At 33.5% G+C, this 22,732-nt stretch overlaps 1 protein-coding gene and 1 pseudogene across 2 annotated transcripts in view; both read left to right on the top strand.

Moving 5' to 3' along the window:
• Nucleotides 1-21,532, top strand: part of Dph5 (diphthamide biosynthesis 5) — a 33,097-nt gene extending 11,565 nt beyond the window's left edge. For both annotated transcript variants that reach the window (XM_027943147.3, XM_027943149.3), the window contains exons 4-8: nucleotides 2,093-2,201; nucleotides 10,823-10,943; nucleotides 16,485-16,524; nucleotides 19,379-19,482; nucleotides 20,883-21,532. In XM_027943147.3, coding sequence (XP_027798948.1) covers nucleotides 2,093-2,201; nucleotides 10,823-10,943; nucleotides 16,485-16,524; nucleotides 19,379-19,482; nucleotides 20,883-21,106 — 598 coding nt within the window. In that variant the 3' untranslated portion in view covers nucleotides 21,107-21,532. The remainder of the gene's footprint in view (nucleotides 1-2,092; nucleotides 2,202-10,822; nucleotides 10,944-16,484; nucleotides 16,525-19,378; nucleotides 19,483-20,882) is intronic.
• On the top strand, nucleotides 17,230-18,494 carry LOC114098905 (2-iminobutanoate/2-iminopropanoate deaminase pseudogene; annotated as a pseudogene).
• Nucleotides 21,533-22,732: the final 1,200 nt, after the last annotated feature.

Below are 22,732 nucleotides of genomic sequence, written 5' to 3'. Positions count from 1 at the left end.
AGTTTTTCATCTACTTAAATAACTCACCAATAACACATCTAAAATTAAAAAAACGTAATCATTCAGTTCTCTTTAATATAAGTAAAAAGATTCTGATCAAGGTGATACTAAAAATATTCTTTGCAACTGGCATTTTTTTTTAAAGCTACTGTTAATCAGATTGATGCTTTTTTTTAATGCTTGTTTTTATTTTATCCATGTGATTGAAAACAGGCTTCCCTGGTGGGTATGTGTTAATCAGTATCTGTCTGCCTCATGGGGGATAAGCCCTTGATCTTCCTGCTTGATATGCATTGACCAGTTGAAAGGTTCTGCTAGTTTATAAGTAGTTTCTCAAACATGCTAATGTTGCTTTCCCCAGTAGGGCCTGGAATTTTTATCAAGAGGGAACAAAGCCTTTAGTAGTACTATTCTAAACTGATGGGGTACATTTCGCAATATTCATATTTGTATTTGTGTATATCTTTCTGTACCCCCACCTACCTAATTTTAGTCATGAGATTTATCTCAGGAAAGGAAAGGCAACAGGCAGAATATTCATACATACATACATACGTATACGTGAAAACCAATTATAAATAGTAGCCAGACTGAAAACAGTTATATATAAAATGACTGCTAGACAGATGTAAACCCCAAACAGAATTCTGTCAGACAGAACTGTAACATAAAACTGAGAGACTGACAAGCTATGCAAATTATATATTCTACCTCATGTTTTAAAATGCAGAAACAAACCCTTCAAAATAGAGTAGAAACAAAGAATTGGATCTAGTTGTGCTACAGTTTAAAACTCTGAAACTGTAATTTTAAGAATTTAAAGGATTTCACTTATGTAAAAACTAAAAAATTGATCTCAAAGAAGTAAGAGAGTAGAATAGTGGTTTACAGAGCCTGGCAAGGGTATGTAGTGGAGGAGTGGAGAAAGGATGTTTAATAGGTACCAGGATGCAATTGCATAGGAGGAATTGCTTCTTATATTTTATAGCATAGTTAGATTCAGTTACTTGAGTATTTCAAAATAGCTGGTTGAGAAAACTTTGAGTATTCCCAACACAAAGAAATGATAAAGCACACCCAACTACTATGTATAATTATAAAACTCGACTTAAAAAATAATGAGCCGTTCACAGTGGCACACACCTGTAATCCTAGTGGCTTTGGAGACTGAGGCAGGAGGATCATGAGTTCAAAGCCAGCTTCAACAAAAATGAGGCACTGAGCAACTCAGTGAGACCCTGTCTCTAAATAAAATACAAAATAGGGATGGGGATGTGGTTCAGTGGTCGAGTGCCCCTGAGTTCAATCCCTGGTACCTCCAAAATAAATAGATAGATAGATAGATAGATAGATAGATAGATAGATAGATAGATAGATAGATAGATATAGCAGTTGGGTATGGTGGTGCAGGCTAAGGTTGGAAGATCACAAGTTTGAGGCCAGCCCAGGTAACTTAGTGTGTCTCACAATAAAAAATAAAAAGGGCTAGTGTAGCTCAGTGGTAGAATACCCTGGTTTCAATCCCCAGAACAAATGAATAGATGAATGGATGAAAGAATAAAATGTCTGAGGTAATAGATGTGCCAATTACTTTGATCTTTACGTGTAATATTGAAATGTCTCATTGTATTCCATAAACATGTAAAACTAAAAATTAAAAGATTTTAAAGGGGCCATAGGATCAAAGAGTTTAAGAATTTACTATAAAAGAGTTAAATTGTAAAAGAGTTAAATTCTACAATGGACAAATAAACTTCCATTTTTTTTCAGTAGCTGCTTGTGTTATACTTGTAGTTCAACCTTGTGAAGGATGTGTATAAGCTTATATTTTGTTGCTAAAAAGCCCAGATAAGATGTGGGGATGTAGCTCAGTGGTAGAGTTCTTATTACTTAGCATGCCTAAAACCCTGGGATGGATCCCCACCCAAAAAAAAAAAAAAAAAAAATCAGATAAGACATATGCAGACAACTAGTAGAATTTAAAGAAAAGTTTACTGATTGATCAGTTAGAACTAATGAAATAGAATACTTCTACTGTTTTAAAAGTAAGTAGCATTAACTTTAATACAAATCCACTGATTTCTCACTACAGAGCTACGACACATAGCGATCTTATTCTGAGAGCAGCAAAGTTGGGAATCCCTTATCGTGTTATACATAATGCCTCCATCATGAATGCTGTAGGCTGCTGTGGTTTACAGGTAATGCTGTCAAGGCAGTTTTAAAATGGAATTAACTGAAAATGTTTTATTTTTCTGAAAATTACAAGTAGATTTTAGTTGTTCATGAATTATAAGATATACTACTATTTGATAGCATACTATTTAATATATACTAAGTTTTTTTTATAGCAAATTTTCCTATAACTTACGTTTTCTCTCTTTTCTTGGAATAGCCATCTAGATTTAGCTAGAGACTAATTTTGATTTTATATCCAACTTGTATGTATATTAAAAGGAAAACATAAGCTAATTATGTTGCTTAAGTTATCCTAGAGCCTTTTTATATTCATTCAAATGAGTTAATCATCATTGCCGAGACCCATATTTATCTATTATTTCTGCAGCATCAAGAGCATTGTTTTACTGGGTGAGCTGGTGCATATCTGTAATCCTAGCTACTTGGGAGGCTAAAGTGAGAATTGTAAATTCAAGACCAGCCGGAGCAACTTTGTGAGACCCTATCATAAAATAAAAAAGGGCTGGGATATAGCTCAGTGGTGGTGCACTTACAAGAACCTGAATTGAATCCCTAGTACCACAAAAAGGAAAAAAATAGTAGTATGATGCTGTATTTCTTAAAAGAATCCATAAAAGGTAAAAGCCAATCATGTTAGGCTTTTAAGCCAGCTTTGCAATTATTGATGTGTAAAGTTAGTTATTTTTGACTCCAACAATCTTTGTTTTGAGCAGCTAAAAGAGTGCTCCACAACTATTTTCTAAGATTTTTTTCTAAGCTGCTGACATGAGTTTTCCAATTTTGGTGTTTGTGTTCTGATGTTCACATATGCATAATCCTCGAGTTTTCCAATTTTGATGTTTGTGTTCTGATGTTCACATATGCATAATCCTCAGCAACTATGACTTCTACATGACAAACAGTGGTTTTAAGACTTCAGTGATTGTTAAGACACATTCCAATTTCAGATAATATTACAATAGAAAAATGTGCATCTTAGACTCTGTGATATAATATATTCCCTAGTGTGTCTTCTTGAAATGCATAATTTAAAGATAGATATTTACAAGGAGATACATTAGCATCAGACCCTAGTGCTATGTTTGTATCTGTAGAGGACACTGTATTTCCTAGAACAATAGTTCAGTTTAGTTGACTTAATTAATTGTGCAGAACCAGAGAAAAGTATACATGGTTCATCACTTACTCTTAGTTATTATGTTTAAATCAGCACAGAATTTTGCTGTCTTTTGTCTAAAGTGCATACTTCAGAAACCCTCATCAATTCAAGTCTTTTTTTACAGTTTAAGATCTTGGAACATTGCTGGGTTGCAGCAAGGTGAATGCTCTTCATAGAAATATAAAATGTTAGTGCTATAATGAATGCTAGGGTTGGAGAACATGACTCCAAAAAGATATTCCCAAGTTTATTCAGGTAGGTAGTAGCAAAGGTTTAAAACTCTTTGATTCTTAATCCAGTATTCTTCCATTTAGACAATGCTATCTTTTAAGAGTTGATAATTGATTAAAAAAAAAAAGAGTTGATAATTGCTGGAAGAATGGAAAAAACAGGGAAATAAATTTCTATGTGATAAAGACGTGTAAACCTTAAGCTAGTGAAACATTTTTAAAACATTGATTTTAATTAGGAAGGTAACTAGCCCTTTCATGTTCTGCTCTAAATTATCATAGCATTTTATTTAAATTTTTTTCTCCTTTTCTTAAGCATTTAAAAAAAATTAAACCAAACAAAAATATTGACCTTTTCTTCTGATCTCCTACACTGGTAGAGAAGCCGTTGTTCTCATGTCTAGAATGGATGAAGGCATTTGAGAGAATTTACTGTGAGAATTGGAAGTTTCCATATAAGTCCCTAAGTTTATATCCATGTTTACAATATTAGTTTTTAAAAATATTTGGCTTCCTCATAGTTGTGTGTTAGGATTTCTCTAAGCAGCCACAAATCATTTTCTCCTCATCTTGGTTTTATTATCTAATCTGGATGTGAAATGATTTACTTGTATGAAAAACAGGAAGTGCCTTTCTAGATTCTGTCTGTGGACTGGTGAAATTTCTGCGACGATATACATTTTGTGCCACTCAAATCATTAATGTCCTAGAAAAAAAAAAAAAAGGCAATTATTGATTCTTCTTTTTTTTTTTTTAATGTAAAATGCCTTATAAGATCACTTAAGTTGTCCCTCGGTGTCTTGGTTCCAAGATCCCTGTAAATACTAGATTTGTGAATGTTCAAGTCCCTTATATGAAATGGTGTAGTATTTACATGTGTAGCTACACACATCCTCCTGTTATTTTAAATCATCTCTAGATTACTTATAATACCTGGTACGATGTAAGTATGTATTAATAGCTGGCAGGCTGCATTATTTAGGGAATAATGACAAGAAAAATACAGAAGTAGTTTTCCCCCAAATATTTTTGATCTGTAGTTAGTTGATATCCTGCAATATGCAAGAACTTTGGCAAAGTTCCCTTCCTTACCATAGCTGACCTTTTTCTCTTTACTATTTACACTAGTATTTATAAAAAAATAATAGCCTTAATGAGTGGTTCTCACACTTTAGTATTCCTCAGAGTCACCTAGAGGTCTAGTAAGGCAGATTACTGAGTCTTATCCTTAGACTTTCTGATACAGTAAATCTGGGATGGGATATAAGAAGTTACATTTCTAACAGACGCTGAGGTGATACTGAAGTTACTGATACAGCTACTACACTGAAAACCAATAACCTAGATGAATAAAAAATTTAGAAAGGGAAAGAATTGTATTATATTTCTTGTAGCATGGCAGGATTGGAAAAATAAATTACAGTATCTAGAAATACCCTTGCCAAATGTAGAAATGTTACAGGTTACCTTGTCATGCTCTCTTGCTTAAGATTTTAAAAGGGAAGTAGATACTACTTTCAAAATGCATTCTGTCATCTCTGTGAAAGAGCTTTCCCATGATTTCAAAAACAGACATCTAGTTTGTTAAACATAGGTACCACTTTGTGTGCTGTGCTAGACCTGAACAATTCATGCTTTCCATCATCTTTGCCTCAGGTTCAAGAGTAGTAGTATGAAATTCCTAACCTAAGAATGGGAACAGACTTTTAAGTTATCAGTTTATCGATCCTTTTTGAGCTATTCTATTGATTTGTTGTTTTCTAAAGGAATAGTATGGAGAGTTTAGAATCAAATCATTTTTCATTACATTTGCAGTTTATTATTCAACAAAAGATTCTTGTTTATCAGTATTTATGATGATTGGTATTGGCATAACTAACACTTTTGTATATGCATACAATCATATATATATATATATATATATATATATATATATATATATATATATGTAGTTTTATATACTATATTACAGACGTGCTATAAAAATAAAATTCTTCTATAATCTCAGTGACTTGGGAGGGTGAGGATTACAAGTTTGAGGCCAGCCTCAGCAATTTAGTGAGACCCTCAATTTAGCAAGATGCTGTCTCAAAATTTTAAAAAGTACTGGGGATGTAACTCAGTAGTAAAGTATCCTTGGGGGTCTTTGAGTTCAATTTCTAGTATCATAAATAGGTAATTTAAAAATTCCTTACCACAAATCCCATATTCCTAATGAAAGTTTTTCTTATAAAATGTAAACTATATGAGAGGCTTCCAAGTTAGACATCTTTAAGATAAATAACGATTCATTCATTCAACAGTTAATTTACTTATAATTTGCTTATTAAGGTAAACTTGACCTATACAGACTCTGTATTTAAGGAGTTTATGTTTTGGTGGAAAGAAGAGGCAATAGCCAATAAAAAATGGTTGTGTAATTTTCTCATCATTATGAAGTGCTCCCACTTTCTCTTGTTGTTGCATGAGTGACCTTGAGTATTGCCATATGTGCTTTTGTTTATGTAATCTGCTTTGAAAAAAATGTATATCACTTTCAAAAACTAGCAACTCATTTCCTTCTTTTCATACCACAACACTCATTGTGATAATCAGCATTGTTGACCTTGTAGTTCTTGCTGTTTGTTTTCAAAAGCATGAGTTGGTTTCATTGTTTCCCAAGGGCTAATGTAGGAATGATGACAGTTAGTACAAAAACACTTAAGTGGGTACTAAGTCTATAGAGCTCCACATGGTTATCTAACTTTAGAACTCATCTAGCTGTTTATTTTCCTTTAGTCATATAAGAACTTCCTTTGACTACCTGCTAAATCACTGGTATATTAAAAGTTTTTTTTTCTTTTCCTTTTAATTTCTACTTACTACTGTTTCTAATCATTTTAATAGCACCTTACCAATTCTTTTTCAGTTCATAGTTTTATCTTTAAACTGGTTCCAGTGTGCCATTCTTCTAAAAAAAAAATTCTGGTAAATACTTTGTTTTTACTTTCTTCTTTCTTTCTTTCTTTTGGGGGAATAGGATTGATCCCAGGAACACTTTGCCACTAAACTACTTTCCCAGCCCTTTTTATTTTTTAATTTGAGACAGGGTGACCTTGACCGTATGCTTCTCCTGTCTCAGCCTCCTGAGTTGCTGGGATTACAGGAATGTCCCACCACCCTGGCCAGATGTTGAATTACTTATGCTTTTGCCATATTATTGGACTCTTTGATTTCTCATATTTACACCTTTCATTGCACTTTATCATAGTGGCATGCATACAATCAGTATGCAGCAAATATCTCATTAGTTGAATTGTTTGTTTATCTCTCCACCCAAGTCAGAGCTTGTCTTTGGAATTATGTGTTTTAAATGTGATTTTTTAAATTTATTCTTAAATGAATTCTGTCATCTTTATGTGAGAATATAAATTTTATAGCTCCTCTGTTTATGAAGTCAGGCTCAACCATTAAGTCTGTTTCTATATGTTGGCCAGGTTCATAATCTTAGTGTCAGCAAAAATCAGTATTAAGCAAAATTCATTTGAGATAAAAGCAACAACAACAGCACAACTCTCAAATCTGTATTCTGTGTAGAAGAGAAAACTAGCCACTTTTTATTATGTGGTTTTGTGGTGCATGTTTTGACAATTCTGCTGTGGCTTTCCCTCACCCTTCCTAGATTTAACTGATTTGATTTAAGACACACATGTGTAGCCTCGTAGATTTAACAGATTTTTAAACAAAGAATAATAGAAAATATTTTTATTTGTAATACAAAATAACAAAAGCATTAAAACCTAATGATAAAATAAAGTGTTACAAAGATTTACATTTCTGAAAGGAAGGAATTATTAGTGGCCATAAGATGAGTTGGGAGACTGTTAGGGTCCCTTAGGTAAGTGGTGTTTGGGCTCAAAGCAACTTGATAGGGAATGAATTGAGTGGTCAGTTTCTGTATGAATTATATAGCTGTAATGAATAGGAATTGGCACTTTGCAGAATGTCAGCAATTAGAGATACAGATTAGAGGCCAGTCAAGGATATTAGTTATTTCTAGGTAACTGCTTTATGCTATTCTGCTGCCTAGTTCATATTATATCATTCTTCCCCCATGCTCAAATTCTCGACTCTGTCTTTTGAAGTCCAGCTCATACCCAATCTTTTCAGAAGTTACTTTCAAGTGCTGTCTAATGGGGAAAATAATGAACTCAAATTATCCTTATGCCTCATATTTGATATTTATTATTTACTGCCCATTATTTTTTTTCTTGTGCGTCTTCTCTAACTAGATTGTGCCTTATGCATAATACGTAGATGATCTTGAGTTGAGGGTTTTTGTAGTACTTGTTTTTTTCTTTAATAGATAAAATAATCCAATATCAAATTAGATAAACTGCATTCTCTAAATTACTCCAGGTTTAAATGTAAAGGGCCCATGTCTATTAACTGTTTCTTAGAAAGTAACCGATTTTATCGTCTTTAAATTTAGATTTGCAATAATAATATTTTGGAGAAAATGATCACAGCACAAAGGTTTATAAAGCAACTCAGTATTTAGGCTTCTGCAACTTCAATTCTCCTCTCTTTATGGTTTTGCTCCAGTTTCTTTTTTATAGTTTACTGGTAAACCCTCTGGTTGTGAAACATAAAGAACTGGTCCTTCTGTTCTTTGAGGTACTGACATCTAAATGGTGAAACTGTTTGCATAATGTTCCAGGATTCATTGAAGAAGTTTGCTCCACAGCCACAGAAGTAGTTATAGTTTATAAATCAGGGTCCTGGAAAGTAGTACTTCTGTGAGGTTGTCTTTAATCCTCCAAGTCAGACAATTCAAAGACACTTTTACACAAAACGCTTCAGTTAGTGTTTCTATGTGACTAGCATCTCAATTCTCTTTTAAAGGACTTTTTACTTTCTTTTTGAATGAAATATTTAGTTATTTGTTTCCATGACTGTATTTCTATGTCTCTTAAAACATATGGCCCATTTAAAGCATTTATATAGAATTTTCTTCAACTTTGTTTTCCCTTGAAGTTTCGCATGAACTAATGTTTCAAAGTTTGATCAGAGAGGTGAAAAATCTTTTTTTTTAAAGAATGTATACAGTTGAATATATCAGGATTAAGTCATTTGTATCAGAATTATAGTCTCAAATATATAGTAATATCATAAGCCCACTCCAACAAGGAATGGAGCTAGGTTAATATCAGGGCATTGTGTTTTAGAACATCTTCATATCATAAATATTATCATTATTGCATCATTAAATCTGTGTCATTTACTGAGTCTTTACAGTGTGAGACACTATATACTTTCTGTTATTTAACCTATAAGATCTCAGTTATTAATTTTATAGTTATTTATACTCATTTTATAGGAAGTTTCCTCCCAAGGGTCAGGGAGACTATTTGACTTGTCAGCCAATACATGTACTAGATGACCTATATTAAATATTGGATAAATTTGCCTCTCGTCAGACAATAACAGTCAAGCTTCAACAGGTGTAGGGCCATTCCTGTGATCTTGGTGCAGGATGAGTTTATCCCAGAAATCCCACATTGGAACTCAAAATACATTTTTCACAGAAAAATTTTGTTATATGTGACGAAAAGATTCATGACTCTGAATACTTAAGTATAATGTGTGTCTCTGCATACTACCAGTAAACAGAACGGCTACTGAATACCATGACTTCTCTGAGAGAATACCTTGTTTAGACAGTTTTCAAATGGACTTGAGGAATAAAGCCCCTATTTGATAGGTAAGTTGGAGGCTGTAGCCTATAAGCAACATGATGAACCTTCCCTATAGAACTTGAAGTCATGTTATAAATGTTGGTTATAGATTTTGAGACCTCAAAATATAAAGCCTGAGAAATTTTGAGCTTCTCTAAGGAAATATGGATGAAGAACTCTAAATACCCACTCCTTCTCTGACTTTCTTCCTATCTGCTTCCCCATTACCTCTTGAAGCAGCCTCTGAAACTAATCTGAGAAGCCTAGGTTGCTGGACGCAGTGGATGACTAACCCCTGCTTTAGGCCAGTTTCTTCATTTCCAGATGAAGAACACAAAGCTTACAGAGAAGCTAAGTGACTTCCTGAAGTCACAGAGCTATTTCAGGCACACAGTTAATTTCTGACAGGACTAGATGTGATGATCAGTGTTCAGTACTTTCTTGCTGTTATGAATGCCTTCAAGCATTGCTTAAATTGAAGAACTAAATCTTCACATAACAAGTTTAGTGTTATTTTTACCATACATCAAGTCTTTGAAAATAAACTTCCTTTTCACAGTGTCCAGATAAGAACTAATATTAGTATATCACTCCACTGTTTGAGTAACACTTTTTATATATTATTTGATCCTTCCAACCCTAAGAGTAGGAGGGACAGTGTTTTATCACTCTTCCTACTTTAGAGATACAGACTTACATCATACAAGGTACACAGCCAGAATTTAAAACTAGATTTTCTTAGCATAAGATTTGGAATTTGACTCAACTTAAGTGAACTGGTCCAGCAAGACTGGGTCACAGAAACAAACTGCTTGATTGTAGTGATGATGAATTAGAGTGGGTCACTTGGGTGGAAAGGGTGAGATTTGAGAAAAGGCTTTGATCATTAAACTTTATAGTGAGGGAAAATTTGCTAAGCTAAAGATGTATAAGCTTAAACAATGACTGGAGTTTGTATGCAATTTGTGAATTTTATTGAGATAATATGATAGGAAGGAGCATTCTTTCACACCCAAGTTTGAATATTTCTTTTTAGTTATTAATTAGCTGTGTGATCTTAGATGAGTTGATCTTTCTGAGTCTTGGTGGTCTCATCTATAAAATGAGAATAATAATATTAACCTCATAAAACTTCTTTTGAAAAAGTCTTATTTTCCTCTGTAGGCTCTTCATATTTCAATATTTTCAGTGATTACATATTTAAATTTGAATAGGTTAAATGTTCGTATACTGACTGTAGGACTGCTAGGGACATCAGAAAGAGACCAGCTACTGTGCACCAGAGAACTTCTCTTGCTTTTTATTGTGACAGATTGATCTCTGACCCTATCAGGTCTGGGTCTCATTTTACTTATTTTTTATTTTTGTGCTACTGGGGATCCAGAGCCTTGGGCTTGCTAGGCAAGCACACTACCAGCTCTGGTTTTCACTTTTTATTTTAGTTATAAAGGGATTAAATTTTCTATGAATTAGTAGTGAATTGTTTCATCATTAATTAATGTTTTTATTTTTTCTAGTTATATAAATTTGGCGAGACAGTTTCTATTGTTTTTTGGACAGACACTTGGAGACCAGAAAGCTTTTTTGACAAAGTCAAAAAGAACAGACAGAATGGCATGCACACATTATGCTTACTAGGTAAGAGTTTGGAGTTTCCTTAAAGTTATAATATGGTGTTGGTGGGATTAGAAATTAGCATTGTCACTCTGGAAAGCAGTATGGAGACCCCCCACTCCCAATTAGGAATGGAAGCACCATATGACCCAGCTATCCCATTCTTTGATATATATCAAAAAGATCTTAAAGCAGCTTACTGTAGCCATACACCCACTCAGTGTTTATAGCAGGATAGTTCACAATAGCCAGGCTGTGTAACCAACCTAGGGGCCCATGAACAGATGAATGGATAAAGAAAACGTGGTGTATATACACAATGGAGTTTTACTCAGTCATAAAGAAGAATGAAATTATGGCATTTGCTGATAAATGGATGGAACTGGAGACTCTTCCTAAGTGAAATAAACCAGACCCAGAAAGTCAAGGGTTCAAATGTTTTCTCTTATACATGGAAGTAGGACTAAAATAAGGGGAAGAAAGAGAAAGTCTGGGGAGAAGGGGGGTTCCATGAAAATAGAAATCAGTGGAGTAAAGGAAGGGGATTGAGGGGAGGGAGGAGGGAAGGTGGAATAAATAGGACCAAACTTTCCTATTTACATATATGAATATGCCACAGTGAATTTCATCTTTATGTGTATCCATAATACACTAATTTAAAAAACTATACAAAAACGTCACAGTATGGAGTTGTTAGATTGATCTAATTTAGATTTTGTGTTATGGTGAAAACTGTTCTGTGGTTAGTTAACTATAAGTTAGAAGGACACAGTTTAGCAATTTTATGTGTATGTGTCACTTCTTGTACTCTCAGGGAATCACTGTCTTCTCCATATACCACATGGCTATTCCTGCATATATACAATAGTTCATGCTGTTACCTCTTATGACCTGTGGATCCTCTCCAATTTTCCCGTATCTTACCTATTTGTCCGTCGAGGTCTTCTTTTTGTTAACTTATTGCAAGTCAGCAGACTTATATTCATTCTTACCATTAAATATCCTGCATCTTTCTACAGTGTTTCTTGAAGTTTATAGTATTGACGCTTTCAGAATTACACAATGATAAATCCAGAAGAGACTCTGAAACCTGTTTTACAGATCAAGTTAAAACCTGGTAACAGCAAATAATTTTCCCCAATGCCATGCAGCTAATTTGTGGCAAAACTGGTAAAATCCAGATAGTCTACTATTTATTGTTCTCTTCACTGAACCATCCTGTCCAAATCCTATTTCCTGTTTGGTATAGAAAGAGCTAGGATTGCTTTCTCTGTATAGCAACATCATGGAAGCAATAGGACATGGGCTATGTTCCTCAATAGAGGTCCTGAAAATGTACTGACTCAGATTTGTTAGTCCCTATTCTAATAGCATGTGTTACAGAAACACTAGTACTAAAGCTTTATTCTCTAGCTGATGAGCAGAGCACACTAACTGACATCTTTGACCCCTGAAATGATACTTAGTTAGAATCAGAAGATAAAATCCTAGTGCTTCTACTTACTATTCCACTTACTGGCTAGAGAATATCATGGAACATTCCTTAACTTTTGTCTTCATATTTATTGAATAGAAGAAATCCCTATTGCCTTATGGGATTGTTTGAAGCATTACTTCTCAAACTATTTCTGATAAAGGACAAGGGTTTGTTTGTTTTGTTTTTGTGTGTGTATTTTGTGTGTGTGTGTGTTTTAAATATTTTACTTCCTATTCTTTTATTTCAGTGTTAGATAAGTGTTTGTAAACAGTTACTCTTTGTTTGTTGCTTTGTCAATTACTGGTAACAGAATGCTCACATAATGGCATCAGTCCTAAGAACACACTTTTAATTATACTGTTTTGTTGATACTGTGAAATCACCCAGGTGTATGTGTTCAGGGCAGAGGATGAACCCATGATTTTATCCTCTATAATAATACAGATATGCAAAACATTGAAAAGATTTTCATTTGCAAAAACTTTTCATTTATTGGCATAACATGTCCATTTTATAACATTATTCAATAATATATACTTTTGTACAACATAATCACTATCAAATTCAATAAATATGTCTTAATAGAAAAGATTATAACTCTCTTTCAATAATGGGTGGTATTTCCTGTGGGGTACAAATTAGAAATTAATGTCCAGAGCAGGAGTTAGCAAACTGGTGCCTATGTGTCAGCTCTAGCCTGCTGCCTTTTTTTGTGAAAAAAGTTTTATTGGAACATGGTCACACACATTCATTTCTGTTCATTGTCTGGCTACTTTTGTGCAACAGTGGCATTGAGGAGTACTAGTAGCAGAGACTTGATGATGTTCAGAACCTAAAATAATTGTATTCCAGACTTTTGCAGAAATCTGCCAGCTCCTGACCTGGAGTGAAATTTTATCTAATCCCATGTGCTGCACCCTGTATCTTCTCAGTGACTCTCTTTCCATCTGAATTATTTTATTAACTTGGGTTGATTTCTTTCCTGCTTCATAAGAACAGGGATTTTGCTTGTTTATTATTCTCTTTAAATGCCTCAAATTCTGGCACAGTGCAGCTGTTCAGTAAATATTTATGGAAGTTAATTGGTTAAAGTTTTTTTTTAGTTTATTTTCTCAGACTTTGTCTTATTACCCATTAACACAGAAAATGTTTAACTCTTTCTAGTGCATTTAGTTCTAGCCAGATTACATTCCCTTTATTCTATTCACTTTGACACCTAATTAATTCTAGATTTTGTTTGGGCCATAAGTATTTATCTGGCTTATGTCTCTATCCCACAATTAGCTGTTTGATATATTTTCTAATTTTAGTTTATTGCCAGTTGGATTTAGTGCTTTTATTAGTAATTAATTAGCTGTATAGTTTTGTCCTTGATTCCCATGAGAAGATGCTGGTCTTTACTTTTTCCTAAGCCTTACTATCAAGAACACTGTAATACACTTATTAGTTTGGTGTGGCCCACACCAAAATTAGATATATCCATCAGTGGGTTGAAACTCAGAGTAGACTGACAGGGGAGGACAGTCTCCAGCTATTAAAAGGAATTTTATTAAAAGAAGAAATACAAGTATATAAGTATATTTAATTGAGGAATAAAAATGAGGATTCATTGGTGCTCAGATACTAGAGTGGATATGTGCTTTACAATAACGATCTTATTGTCAAATGTCATTTCTGAAGCTTAAGACTGAGAGTTTTTAAAACAGGGAGAAAAGTATCTAAAAGTTAGGCTACTTTCTATTCTTCCCATAAGTCTATTAAAGATGAGGGAAAGGAGAGTCAGCAAGATACATCTTTTGGAAAACTTTGAAAAGGCAGGTAGAAAATGAGCTTATAAGGATATTTATATTACTGTGCTATAAACAATGTTCTCTGTTTAAAAACATAAGAAAAAATGTAAAAAAGAAGAAAATCACAGGGTATTTATTGAGCACTACTTCCATGCCCAATGTGGAATCAGGTTCTTTTGGAATACTAGGGAAGTATTAAACATGAGTTCTACTCAGAGTTTTGAAATCTAGCTTGGAACTAATGTGTTATGCACATGAAAATTTAAAAAGCAATTAAGTTCTATTGTATGGAGAGACAGGAAGGACAAACAAGAACTTTGGCCCTTGAATTCTCTTTCTAAGAGGTGTCTCTTTTCTTAGCTTTCCTGGGAAAAGACAAACAAGGTTAAACAATATATCTTCCTTGCTTCATTAACAAAAGCAGGAACAGGGTATGAAGTATAGGATGTCATGATTCCAAATCCTCAAACCATAGATCTCATCATTTAATCATCTGGCATTCTCATCATTTAAATTAGTATGTATTTATTGAATGCCTCCTGTCAGCCAATAAACCATGAAAATAAATCATCGTAGGAAACCACAGAGAATTTAAAATTTCCTTGTCCAACACCCATACATATGATGTAACCAGATAGTGTTAATTGTATAGATAGTTCCAAGACCAAAGATAGAGGAATTCTGAAGATTTAAAAAAAAAAAAAAAGAATTACAATGTATATTATTTAAAGTGTGGGCAGTAGGAGAGCCACCTAAGTACATTTATCCAGTAAACATTTATGAAGTATCACCTGGGTGCTTCACATTAAGCACTGTCACTAAGTCCTGGCACTAAGATGAGTAAGAGAATCTCTTACATTCTAACAAGTAGAAGAAAAGAGGAAAATTTATGACTTGTGGGATGACAAAGAAAAAAATAGTATACCTGATTGGCTAAAGACTAATTTGCTGATACAATCTTATGTTCAACTAAAAAGCATTTGCCTGTAAAAATTCTCCTCAACTCTCTTTATTATAAAAATCAGATTCTATAGAGCATATCATTAAAATATTTTTTAAAAATTGAAAATATGAATGATCTTATTGTCAAATGACATTTCTGAAGCTTGAGGTGAATAAATTAATAAATGTGTTATACTTTTCAAAATCTTATAAATATCACTGAAAAGTAATCTTAAAGTCAACTTATACCATTAATTGTATTAGAGGGCATGTTTTCAATAACATTCCCATATGTGCCAGGCAAGTGGAAGTATTAAATAATGATATTTTAAATGTGAAAAATATTTCACCACTGGTTTCAAGAACATTTAAATCTTACATATAGAGATTAATCGTTCCTGTAATTTTTAAGCAAATTTGTTAGTATTATTTATAAGAAAAACTTTTATATTCACTTAAGAAAGTTGTAGAAGTCTATCAAAGCTTCCTCAGTTGCACTATATTTATTTTTACAAAAACAAACTTTGGCTGAACCATTTGTTTTGGCATGTAAAACAGGAAGCAGCTGTTGCTCTTGCTGGTGTGTGCAGAGTTCCTGTGAGGATGTAAAAGATTCTGCTTTTTCACCTTTTACCAAATAATTCATCTAAACCATCAGTGATTAAAAGTGTAAACGATCAAATATTTGTGATGTGTGGACTGTCAAGCTTTGTGAGAGCCAGCGTGATGTCTGAGCAGGTTCCTGGATGCCCTAGTACCGGGACAGTCTCTAACACACAGTGCTCCGAAGCCATTAAAAGTACGAGTACTTGGTATTAAAGTATTTCTTCATAATTATGACATATCTTGTCATTCATAAGAACGTAGAAGTTTCTTTGAAAAATGTGAGTAGAATCTTTTTTCTCTTTAAGTTGCATCCATTAATTCTTGCGCCTGACAAATCGGTCAGAATAGGAATATGACAAGACTTTTCAGTTGAGTCTATATAGTTACCAGCAAGTAAAAATGAAAACAAAGATTTTGATTAGCTGTTAGGTAGTGTACATGCCAACACTTTTCTACTTCTTTCCTTTGTCTTCTTTTCCAGTAGGAAATTAGATCCCTGCAGGAGGGTCTGAGTGCCAAGCTCATGTTTGTTTTCTAACTAGTGGCCTTTACACAACCACAAGCTGTTCTCTGATTTCCTTAAGAAAATGACTGGACACAGTGACTTTACACTCTCACACGAACATTTTGGAAACATTTGGGAAGAATGTTTCCACAAAATTTAGGTGACTCTTAATCAAAGTTTACAGTAAGGTTTTGGATAAAGTATACTTAATTAAAATTAAAAGAATTATTTTTCATTTCCAACAGACATCAAAGTAAAGGAGCAGTCTTTGGAAAATCTAATCAAGTAAGTTCTTATTCTGAGAATGCTTACATATATTTTAATGCTTTCAACTAGTCAATAAGTTCTACTTAAATGATATGAGTTCTAAAGATTACTGAAAATCAGCTTTTAAATAACAGCTAAACATTGCTTTTATGAAATGGTAAGCAGTGTGATAGAGTGGAAATTGCAGTAGGTTTCATAGATTCACTCTGAGAACAGTGGTGAGCATCTAATAGTAAATCAGCATTTGGGGGATGAATTAACACACTGGGAATCAAAAAACATGAGTTTGAGTTCCAAGTTTTCCTGAGTATTGTGCTCTTGGGCAGTACATGTTCGTCTCTGAGACCTTATTTCCTCATTTGTATATTAATAGCGAATATTCTTGTTTGCTTAGAGATGGTAGCCAATATAGTAGACATTACCCACACAAGACTCATGAGCACTTAAAATGTGGCTAGTATGACCGAGGAACTGAATTTTTCATTTAATTAATTTAAAATGGATATTCCATTTTTTGGAAAACTTGTAAGTTGTTTGGAACAACTTCATTATATAAATCTATATGACCATAAATTTTATGAAATTTAAATACAGATCAAGTATTTCCAAAGAATATTAACATCCAAGATGTTCTGTATGTATATGCCAGATTTCAGAAACTCAGTATGAATAGTCTTTTTAATAATTTATATGTGAATAAATATTAAAATATATTTTGGAGATATTGAGTTGAATTAAATATATTATTAAAATTAACCTTGCCATTTTTTTTTTCATGCCAGAGATTGAACCCAGGGGCACTTAACCACTGAGCCACATCCCCAGCCCCTTTTTATATTTTATTTAAAGAAAAGGTCTTGCTGCGTTGCTGAGACTAGCTTTGAACTTGTAATCCTGAGGCTGCTGGGATTACAGGTGTGCACCACCACGACCAGCTTAACTTTGCCTTTTTAAACTTTTGTTATTGTTGCTACTGGAAAATTCAAGATTATGTTGTGGCTTGTATTGTATTTCTACTGAATAGCACTGACTTTGAATTGTTTTGTGAGCTAGTAGAATAATCAAAACAATTTCGGGTTCTTGGGCAAGAATCAAGCAGAGACTAGTAGTGTAGGGATTTCTTCTCCCAGAGAAAGAGAAGGACTAGAAATGTTGTCCCTGATGAGAAAGGTGATCAGCATTATGAAAGCCCCCGGGGCCATTGGTCCCTACAGTCAAATAGTGTTAGTGGACAGGACTATTTACATCTGTGGACGGATAGACATGGACCTTTCTAGTGGACAGCTTGTACCAGGAGGGACAACAGCAGAAACTAAACAAGCTCTTACAAACATGGATGAAACTGTGAAAGCTGTAGGCTGTGACTTCACTAATGTGTTCAGAGCAACTGTTTGATTGGCTGATATGACTTTAGTACTATCAATAAATCTATAAGTATTTTAAGAGTAATTTTCCTGCTAGAGCTGCTTACCACGTTACTGCTTTAAAGGAATACACATTGAGATGGAAGCAGTAGCTGTCCAAGGACTTCTCACAACAGCAACTCTATAAATGTGCAGTGTTATTCTCATCATGTCTTTAAATTAACATCTTGATTTTTACAATTGATGTTGGAAAATGTACATGTGACTAAAATATCTGAAGTTACCATGGAAATACCATATGATAGAGGGATTTGACATGAATTGAATATTAGATAATGAATCCAGTTACTGATGCTATAAATTACACTTACGTGCACTCATTGCTGAATATGGGAGAAGAGATGATCATTATATAGTCATTTAAGTAAATAAAAGTACAGGGGAATTAACATGTAGGAAAAATAAGTTATTGTTCCTGAAAAATAATAAAAAGCAAACCTAATTCAGTTAAATTCTATTAATTTATTGGGTGAAATATTTAGTTCTCATGTTAGACATGTGATTCTGCCTTTACCTGAGTAAAGTAAATTTTCAATCTTGAATGGTAGAAGTAAAAGAGAAGAAAGTGGGCCAAATTTTTATAGATTTTTATATATTTTATATATTTTTTTATAGTATTTTTTTCTAATGTTAATAAAATAGACAACCAGATTTCCCTTTAAAAAGTCATAAAACACTAACATCTAACTTTTTGATTACTATGATTATTAGGTAAACCTGGTAGGCTTTTGAGATATACAAAAGGAGACATATATCCAAGATTTTCAGATCTTTACTCCTTTTGTTTTCTTAGGGGAGAATCGAAAAAAGAAATACGTAGTTTAAACATGTTAATAAAAAGATGCCTAGCATGTGCCAGGCTCTAGAATCAATTCCCAGCATGACAAACAGTAATAATAAAAAATAAAAAGTCTATAGAACCTGATTAAGCTACAAAATAGGCCACATTGACAACTTTTAAAAAATTATTTTTGTCTGAGGCATCACTTTAAATGAAGAACACATTGATTTAGACATTGATTCCTGTGATCATTTCAGTGAGATCAGAGGACAGTTGAAATAGAGCAATGTAAAACAGCTTAACAAAACTTGAACACCACTGTGTACTTAAAAGTCGTTATCAAGTAGCCAGGTGAGGTGGCACATACCTGTAATCCCAGGACTTAAAGGCTGAGGAAGGAGCGTTGCAAGTTGAAGACCAGCCTCAGCAACTTAGTGAGACCTTGTCTCAAAAAGAAAAAAAGGGCTGGGCATGTAGCTCAATGGTGGAGCACCTCTGGCTTTTATCCCCAGTACTGCCAAAAGAAGGGGGAAAAAAAAAAAAACCCAGTGAGTATCAAGTGAAAACTCCAGACAGAATGTAGGCTATATGATTTAAGTAATTGCATTAGTAACGTATTGTGTAATTTCATGACTAAGAACAATGACTTCTAATTTTGTGCATATAGGGGCAGGAAGATTTATGAACCTCCTCGGTATATGCATGTAAACCAAGCAGCCCAGCAACTTCTGGAAATTGTTCAAAATCAAAGATTACGAGGAGAAGAACCAGGTATTCAAGACCCTGTATGGGCCTTCGTATTATTATTTCTCTGGTGCTCATTGAAATAGGTCTATAATTTAATGCCTGACACAGATGTACATACATATATATTCCTCCACTGAAGCAAGAGTAAATGTTTTTGCATTATACTATATTTCTTGTCCTTTTTTCCTAACCTCAACTGAATATCGCAGACTTTTAAGTTTTAATGAAAGAAAAATAAGTGAGCTCTTATAGTAAAATCAGCATAATTCCAGAAAGTGAGGATTTTTCACCAGCTAATCAGATTTGATATAATTATGTTAATGTATAAATAATTTGATAAAATAGAGAACTTTGATTTTGGCTCTAATAAATGGTGAGATCAGTCCTGTAAAAGTATTTTTATTTGACTTATACTCCTTCTGAACATTGAGACCAGAAATTTTTTTTTTTCAGGGTAAAAAGAAAGAAAATTTATCTTTATATTCCTAATAACTTGATATAGTGGTAGTATAGAATAAAATGTGTATTGTCAGTAAATCTTTATTAAGGATATTGTCATATACTGTCTTTAAATACTTGTCCTCTGATAGAAAAGATAATATTAAGAAATTCTTGAGTAACATTGCATATTTTATTCTCATTAGTAATCTTGCTAAATTCATGAAACATAGTTTGCAAGAATGTTCTGCATTCATAACTTCATGCCAAATTCTTTGCATGTCTACTTTTCCTGGTATAAATCATTTCCTCATTTTGATCACTGTTCAATCAGGACTATTTTCCCAACTAAACAATGAAACCAGTAACAGGTCAGCCCTTCAACTGTAGCATCATAGTAAATGATACTAAAATTCGCTCAAGTTGGTTATTCTGAACTTAAAGCATAAATAATACCAAAATGCCTATTACTTGTAAAGGACTCTATAGTTTACTAAGTACTCTTATATCCATTGTCTTAGCCTTCACAACTACCATTTAAAAGTGGTGGTATTAAATTTTTGAAAGTGAGAAAACTGAAGTTTGCATAGCTAATGAGGTGGCCAACCAGAAACACAAAGCTATATATTTTTCTTATAATCCCATTGTTTTTCTGGTATATCTTGATTAATATTAATCTATCTCAAGAATTTATTGAAAGTATAAGTATGTCACAAACATGTTTACTTAGAATCTGTTTTAAGATAAATGTTATGAAATTGTAAGGAAAATAGATACATCTGTTTATTAAATCCTTAAAATGTAAGCTTATGTAATCCCTTGGAATTCTCAATAAAATAATTGATCTATAGTGAATAGCTAAGGTGATTTAAAGATTATGGGGGCTTCTTTAAATGTACTTGTTGTATTAATATTTTTGCATATTGAACAGGATGATGTATTTACTGAATTAAATGTCAGTATATATATATATTTTTTTTTAATAGCAATCACAGAGGAGACACTCTGTGTTGGCTTAGCCAGGGTTGGAGCTGAAGACCAAAAAATAGTAGCAGGCACTTTACAACAGATGTGTACTGTGGACTTGGGAGAACCATTGCATTCCTTGGTTATCACAGGAGGCAGTTTGCATCCACTTGAGATGGAGATGCTAAGTCTGTTTTCCATACCAGAAAATACCTCAGAATCCCAAAGCATCGATGGACTCTGAACATGGACATTTTCTACTCTGGCACATTAATTTCAGTTAGATATGGATATACACATCTTTGTATAACAAGTTAAGCAGGTCTTTTGTTTTAACTAGTAAATATGAAACAAATAAGCAAGAAGAAAGAAACCAACAATGCTTGATTTCCTGTGGCAGTAAGTTTTTCCCCATGTTATCATCAGTTGTTGCTATTTTTTCAGCTTTTCAAGATGTACACACATGGAGCAAGTTAAGCTGGAAAACTTGTAAATTGACATCCATAGAATCATTTTAAAAGCGGATTTTGTTTTTGAGAGCAGTAATATAAGGTAGTTGGTGCAGAGTATAACTTAGAGGTAGGTGGAAGGTGAATCACTTGAATCCTAGTTTTAAAGGGTAAGAAATGTAGGAGTGGAAAGTAAAGCAAATAAAAGAACTGGTAACAAACACTTCGCATATTGATTTTCTTTTTTTCATAAAAAAGTCAGCTGTCCTGACTGTAAGATGAGTTAATCCTGACAGCGCCTGGTATCGGGACTTCTAAACAACGGTGGAAGGAATAGCTGTCCATCCAGCAACCTACTCAGAGCTCAACTGAGCACATGGCATACAATGACTGCTTTCTGAACAGGGTGTCTTGGTTAGTTGACATCTTAATTATGTGGCTCGTTCTGTATTTTGGAAGTTATATAATTGTTGAATTATAAATGTTCAGCCAACCATGTACAGTTGTTGTTTGATTTTAAATAGACTCTTTCACACCCAAGCAGACAGATGGAAAACTTGCTGACTACAAAATAAAATTTTTAAGAATTCAGATTTGAAGACAACAAGAGATTGGTCAAAATCCATCATAGCACTTAATTTAGTAAAGATGCCTTCATATTTATGCAGGTAGTCACATTCTTCTTACTGGTTCTAGATAACTCTCATTTATTGTACTTCACGACCATAAAGTTTTATACTTTGGTCAGTTCAGAATAGAAATAGCTTTGTTACATGCTAGTTCACTTAGTCCAGTTTTGAGTATTTCCATGGCCTAATCAATTTGATCTCTTTGCTTAGTAGGTTCATTGAAAGTTGAACAAAAATTCCCCAGTTTCATGATCTTATCGATTAGCAAGAAATTATTTTTACTTATTGGGGATAAAAGATTTTTATGTATGTGATACATCCCATTTTTCTGTCTGTGGACATAAAAGGGGAGAGAGCTGAGGACCTGTAAGTACCAGTTCTATATTATTTTCTCTGGAGGTATTAAACCAAAAATTTAATTTAAATGAAGACCTTCTTATTTTGGTAATGGTAGAATAGCTTATAATGTACATACCCTCCCAATTATAAACTTCAGGCAAAGTATAATAACAACTGTCTAAAGACACTAGGGAGAATAGGAAAGACAGTAGAATGAATCGGACATAACTTTCCTAAGTTCATACATGAATACAGGCCAGTGTAACCGCACAGCATATTCAGCCACAGAAATGGGTTCCTAATTAGAGTAAGTTATGTGCCATATATGTATAATATGTCAAAATACATCCTACTGTCATGTATACTTATAAAGAACAACAACAAAAAAGACTAGGGAGTCACCAAAAACAGGCTGAGCACTATGCTAACCTGGCTTTCCTCCTCAGGGCATTC

Source organism: Marmota flaviventris, chromosome 10 (assembly GCF_047511675.1).
Source record: "Marmota flaviventris isolate mMarFla1 chromosome 10, mMarFla1.hap1, whole genome shotgun sequence".
NCBI lineage: Eukaryota > Metazoa > Chordata > Mammalia > Rodentia > Sciuridae > Marmota > Marmota flaviventris.
This window is presented reverse-complemented; position numbering and strand designations above follow the sequence as displayed.